Source organism: Parasteatoda tepidariorum, chromosome 4 (assembly GCF_982258835.1).
Source record: "Parasteatoda tepidariorum strain Cologne lab strain chromosome 4, Ptep-v5.0, whole genome shotgun sequence".
NCBI lineage: Eukaryota > Metazoa > Arthropoda > Arachnida > Araneae > Theridiidae > Parasteatoda > Parasteatoda tepidariorum.
In genome coordinates this window covers 12,462,468-12,468,620 of record NC_141758.1, presented here as the reverse complement: position 1 = coordinate 12,468,620, position 6,153 = coordinate 12,462,468, and the positions used below count along the sequence as shown (strand labels likewise).

The 6,153-nt window shown below is 30.0% G+C and overlaps 1 protein-coding gene across 1 annotated transcript in view; it reads right to left on the bottom strand.

Annotated features, from left to right (window-relative positions):
• Positions 1 to 1,459: 1,459 nt before the first annotated feature.
• LOC107456974 (adhesion G protein-coupled receptor D1) overlaps positions 1,460 to 6,153 on the bottom strand; it is a 139,737-nt gene continuing 135,043 nt past the window's right edge. The window contains exons 25-26 of the mRNA XM_071181981.2: positions 4,607 to 4,667; positions 1,460 to 1,644 (exon numbers count right to left, since the gene is read on the bottom strand). Of these exons, the coding sequence (XP_071038082.2) occupies positions 1,634 to 1,644; positions 4,607 to 4,667 (72 nt within the window). The 3' untranslated portion in view covers positions 1,460 to 1,633. The remainder of the gene's footprint in view (positions 1,645 to 4,606; positions 4,668 to 6,153) is intronic.

Below are 6,153 nucleotides of genomic sequence, written 5' to 3'. Positions count from 1 at the left end.
AAAAGCATTTAAATATTTAAAACAACGTATTTATGCGCATCTATGCATTTCTTTTTTTTTACTTAGATTTCAGCAAAAAGGAATCTTTTTAAATATATATTTTTTGTTTAAAATTAGTTTCGTTTAATTAAAAAATCATAATAAGAAAAGAAAAAAAAAGAACAGTAAATATTGTAAAACATAAGTATTATCTTTTTCATGATCAATAATTTCTTGCCTATGCTGACTTTTTCTTCCCAACAAAACACCAATGAACGATAAATTAATGTACATTAACCTACAAAAAATAAGCATATAAAAATAAATATTTAAAACAAAGTATTTATGCGCATCTATGCAATTCTTTTTTTTTTTTTTTTTAGATTTCAGAAAAAAAGAAGATTTTTAAGTACTATATATATTTTTTCTGTTGTTCAAAATTAGTTTCGTTAATCAAAAAATCATAATAAGAAAATCTGTTTTTTAAATACTAAGTAAGAAATCAGCTTACAACTAGTATCTTAAAATAATAATTATTAACGTCAATACTGAACTCTTTCTCTCCCTTTTTTGCTACCTCATTCCCCAACTGACTTAAAGAGTAACCCAGTTTCCATGACAACGGTTGTTATCCGGTCTACCTACCTTTCTCTCCAGTGCCAACTTAAGGTGGAATGGACTATAGTACACTTTAGCATCCAAATAGAGTCTTTTTGCTGCCATCTAGTGTGGCAGAAACTAGACGTACAAATTAACATGACCAACGGTATCTCACCCATTGTGGTGGTCCTGAAAGAGTGGATACCACCTTTGGAGAACGCACTAGGTCTGCTCATCGGCAAGACCGATTGTGCAGCTCATTGGAAATAAAATATTTATCATTTACATAGGATTGTAAGCTAGAACACTTATTTATCCAAGAATGAAATATACAGAGATGCCAACTTGCTCCGGACAACAAATATATATTTTAAAGTGGTAGTTTATCAATTGTGATTCTTGGTTTAATAAATTGAATTTAGTAGACTTTTATCCACCACTATTTCTAAGTAATTCGTAGGCTTATATAATTCACCACTTTTTCTTATAAGTTTTAAAAGCTTGTGTCTTGCATATCATGACAAATCAGTTGGTGGCCCTTAGGGCCAAATACTGAGATCCTCCGAATATCATGCTGTACCTTTTAAAAAGTCAGCAAAAATAGTCAAATATTTGCAAAATTTACTTTGTAGTTATTTACCGTTTTTTAAAAATTATTTTGGCGTTTCCGGAGCAGTTGGCATCTCTGAATATAATCTTTTCGAAGCGAAAGCGCAGTCTATCAAAATTATACATCAAAAGAAAAGACAATGTTTTAAAGTGTGTTTTTTTACATTAAAAAAATTGATTTCCTTTGGCTGGTTTTTTTTCTCCAAAAAATCTGTGCGTTAAGGGGTTAAAAGTATAAATAAGGTAAAAGAATAACACAAAACAATTTATATTATATAAAATGAGACTTTTACTATTTTCAGTAAAGTATATGAATTTATACAAAGGTCGAAATGTTCCATTAGAAAATATGGCAACAGTTGGCAGGAGTGTCTTGAAATGTAGAAAAAAAAGTATTCAAAAAGAAGACAAATCGAAAGACTTTTAGAAATATCATCCAATGGGCTTAGTAGTAATCTGAAACACATCAGCAAATCAAACACTTAAATTTTTTTAAACTATATCATATATTTTTTAATGTTTACAGTTCGCAAAATAAAGAAAAAAGGACTACCGTGAATAACTTTTGATATAATGATCGGATTTTTACGTTCAAAGACTCATTCTTAAGGGTTCGAAGGGATGACTTCAAATATACTAAATAATTAATGCACCCGATATTTTAAGTTACGAAATGAGGCATGAAAATGTACTTTCTCTGAATAAACATACCTAATGGATTCGTGTTTCAGAAACACAAAATATAGGAGGAAGCAGCAATCTGGGAAATATAATTCCCATAGTTTGGTTAGGAAAGAGGTATGAAGCTTGGACCCCTTAATATTAATTTTACTTTTTGCGTGTTTTGCCGTATCTCGAGAGCTTCTTAAGCGAATTGAAAAATATTTTGTCCACAATTATAAATTCATTTACCCAAATATAATTTCATGCAAAAATAAATTTTAGTAAATATTTGTTATTTTATTTAATAATGGTCAAAAATGTTTTGCATTATATCGTATGAAACATTTTACATCATTTTAAAGTATGTATATGAACAGGGAAAAGTTCAAAATTTGTGCGAAATCGGTCGAATAGTTTCAGAGAAATCGAATTTTAAGAAAGTCGTATACATAAAATTCATTTTCTCAGGATTTACTCAACCGATTTCACTAAAAATTCGGATTTGACCATGTGAAATTAAATAGTTGAAAACGACGTGAAAAATTGTGCGTCGAACAAATCAAAATTTTTTCGACTGTTTTTAATAAAAATAATACATATTTACTGAAATTCGTTTTTTTTGCATTGAATTATCTTAAGATGAATGAATATTATAATTCAGTGCGCAATTTTTTCATTTCGCTTAAAAAGTTCCCTAGATATGCGCAAAAAGTAATAATGACATTAAGAGGTCCAAACTTTACATGCTCTCCTGATAAAAATATTTCCCTGATTGTGCCTACCTCCCTATATTTTTTTGTGGGGATGGTCAAAAACTTGAATTATTTTTTTTAAAAAAAAGATATGTTTATTCAGAGAAAGTACTTTTTTGAATTTCGAAACTTAAATTATCGGTTGCACTAATTAATTAGCATATTTGAAGTAACCCCCCCCCTCGAACAATTAGTTCCAGAACGTGAAGATCTGATCAAAAGTTATTCAGAGTGATCTGTTTTTTATTTTGCGCAATGAACACTGAATATTCACAACTTTGTTTAATGTTTTAGGATATTACAACAATTATTTTGCAAAAAATACTTATCAAATAAATAATTTTCAAAGCAGAACACTATTTTTTTTTTGCTCTTATAGATATGTTTTTGAAGAATTATGTTCCAGTGGTGGCGAACCAAAAGCAAAAGCTTTATAAAATTTTTTTTTTATAAACTTAAGAATATTTTTTCAATTTAATCTGACCTGTATTATGACTGTTCAAATTATTTATGAGTGGTGATGGGTAAATCTATTTTAAGCTAATTTATTAAAATTACTGCCAGTGGGAAAAATTTAGGACTATAGTACCGTTATTATAGTATTATAATTTATTATACATTGCTACATTATTTATAAAATTTGCTAGATAGAGCTAAAATTTCTGAAACTGCGAAAATTTCGCAGCATTTGGAGGGAATTGAACTTAAAAAATATAATATTACATTAGCAAAGATGCCAACTTTCTCCGGACAGCAAATATATATTTTAAAGTGGTAGTTTATCAATTGTGATTCTTGATTTAATAAATTCAATTTAGTAGATTTTTATCCACCACTATTTCTAAATAATTCGTAGGCTTATATAATTCACCACGTTATGATACTTTGGTCATGCTATGCCTTTTAAAAAACAAGCAAAAATATTCAAACATTTGTAAAATTTACTTTGTAATTATTTACCGTTTTTTTAAAATTATTTTGACGTGTCCGGAGCAGTTGGCATCTCTGCATTAGGGAAAACGCAACAATACAATACAGATCGTCTTTTTTTAGTGGGTATACAGTGAAACCTCTCACTTTTATTTCCTTTAAATGCAAATTTTAGTCGGGCAATACGTAGGTAGTTGGGATCTCAGACGATGCAGTTTTATTAACGGAGCGTTCTTTATCTCTTTGTTGTTTTAACCCGTTTTGTCCCGACTTTATATATTGAAATCATACAAGAAGTGGTTTTATGGAAAGGGTGGTATAATATATTATCATACCTGCTAACTTTTAATCCTTTCCATTATCATTTTTCCCAGTGGTATTAAAATGGAATTGAAACTTCAATTTTAAGCAAACAAATACGTTGTATTTGAGAAACCTTAAGTTCACAACCATGATAGTAACACATATTAATATATGTGCTTAATTTTTCTAAGAATAGTGGTGATCAAATCATTTAAAAATTAAGTTTATAAAAGAAAAAATAGTATATATTTACTACCTCTTTAAATATAAAAATAAAATCTTCCCGAAAATCCGGAAGAGTTGGCAGATATGTATTATCGAAATTAATTGGTTTTTCTACTGTTAGGGCAAAGAGTCTTTGATGGATCAAAAAATACTAGCCTTTTTTAATTCTAGATCTAGTCAGAAATAACTAAATCATTGTGGTATCTGAGAATCTTTTAATTCACCCAGATAAATGAAAATGCTGAAAAAAGTTTCCCATCACTACGAATGTCTTTGAAAAAAGGAACTGTCCTAAATATATGACGCTGGGCGTTAACTGGTTACGGTCACGTGATGAGAATAGGATCTCACTTCTTAGCAATGTCGTCATAATACTCTGAACTCGTCGTCATAATACTTAAGTTTGATAAATTTGAAACAACAACCAATATGCTATCATTTAAAAGGTAGATTAGTACTCAAAATTAATTAACAGTACATTTTTTAAACAATTATTTTATTCACTGGTATTTTGCAGCATAAAAGGACAATAAATTATTACTTACAATTTTTGTACTCAAAACGGTATCCATTTGTATATTCAAATTGTGGCCTGATGTCATTGCTCTGAAATAAAAAGAAAGAATCAGATGCATTAAAAACTTTTTTTAGACCATTACAACCTTTATATTTCGAAATATTTACCAAGTTTGAGTAAAATGTTTAGATTATCCATAAATAAATACTCGGTTTAACATTTTATTTTATTTTACAACCGTCGTTGAACTGCTGACTCAATTTTAGGTTTGCGATTACTAATGTTCAACTCTGTAATCTTGTAATTTTGAACCTAATCCAGAAGACAAGGGAACTCCTGGATCAAGTATCGAGAGAAATTCGCTTTCGAGAAGGAGGTTTTGATGGAACTAACCCGCATTTGCGTTGCAAGAAGAGGAAAACCACAGAAACCTCCCATGGTTAGCCTGACGTCAAGAGGACTACAACCTATGATTCGTCAACCATAGAGGATATTTTTACGTTAGCACTATGGCCGGGTGCGGGATTAGCATCAACCAGCTATCGCTTAGATTCGAGCCCAGCTCATAGCTTGGTAGGCGAACGCCTTATTCTCTGAGCAACCAAGGCTCTGGTTTAACATTAAAATAAATGCTTATGCATAAAAGCAGTATCCTATTCAAAATATAAAAATATTAGGAAGGTTATGGATATTTTTCGCCATATTTTTTGGTTGAAACAAGCTTGACTACTAGGGTATGCTAATAATTGAATAATCATACTAAACTGAAATGGCGAACTTCTTAGGTTCTGAGCCAGCGGATTCTTCAAAATATTTGATGTATAAACAAAATTAATGTGTACAAATTTTTATTCGAAACTACTTTGACTACCAGAATATTTAATTAATTCTAAGCTGTAACTCACAACATTCCCATAATGTTTTTTCAGAAAGAAGAAGATTGATAACTAAATTACTTTATTATTGTAATTTATCTTGGAGAAACAATAAGATATATATGTCCCTCAATATTATAACAGAGATGCCAACTTGCTCCGGACAGCAAGTTTATATTTTAATGTGGTAGTTTATTAATTGTGATTCTTGGTTTAGTAAATTCAACTTGGTAGATTTTTATCCATCACTATTTCTAGAAAATTCGTAGGCTTACATAATTCACCACTTTATAGTACTTATGTCATGCTATGCCTTATAAAAAGCAAAAATAGTCAAATCTTTGCAAAATTTACTTTGTAGTTATTTACCGTTTTTTAAGTTATTTTGGCGTGTCCGGAGCAGTTGGCATCTCTGTTATAAATGTAATTATGAGTAATTGTTTAAATCAAACACCACATTAATATACATGGTGTCTCGTGTTTTCCATTAACTTAACGACTAGCGTATGAACGTAGTGGACGACAAATTCTGTTCCCAAACTGCGCTCTCCCACACGTAATACAAATAATAGCAGCCAAAAAATACAAAAATTTTTTATAGGCCATTTCAAAGTGCGACAAATTGATGTCTATGGTATTCGAATCTCTATGTATCTGATACGATATCTTGCCTTTGGTACTTATTTGCAGGTATACTATG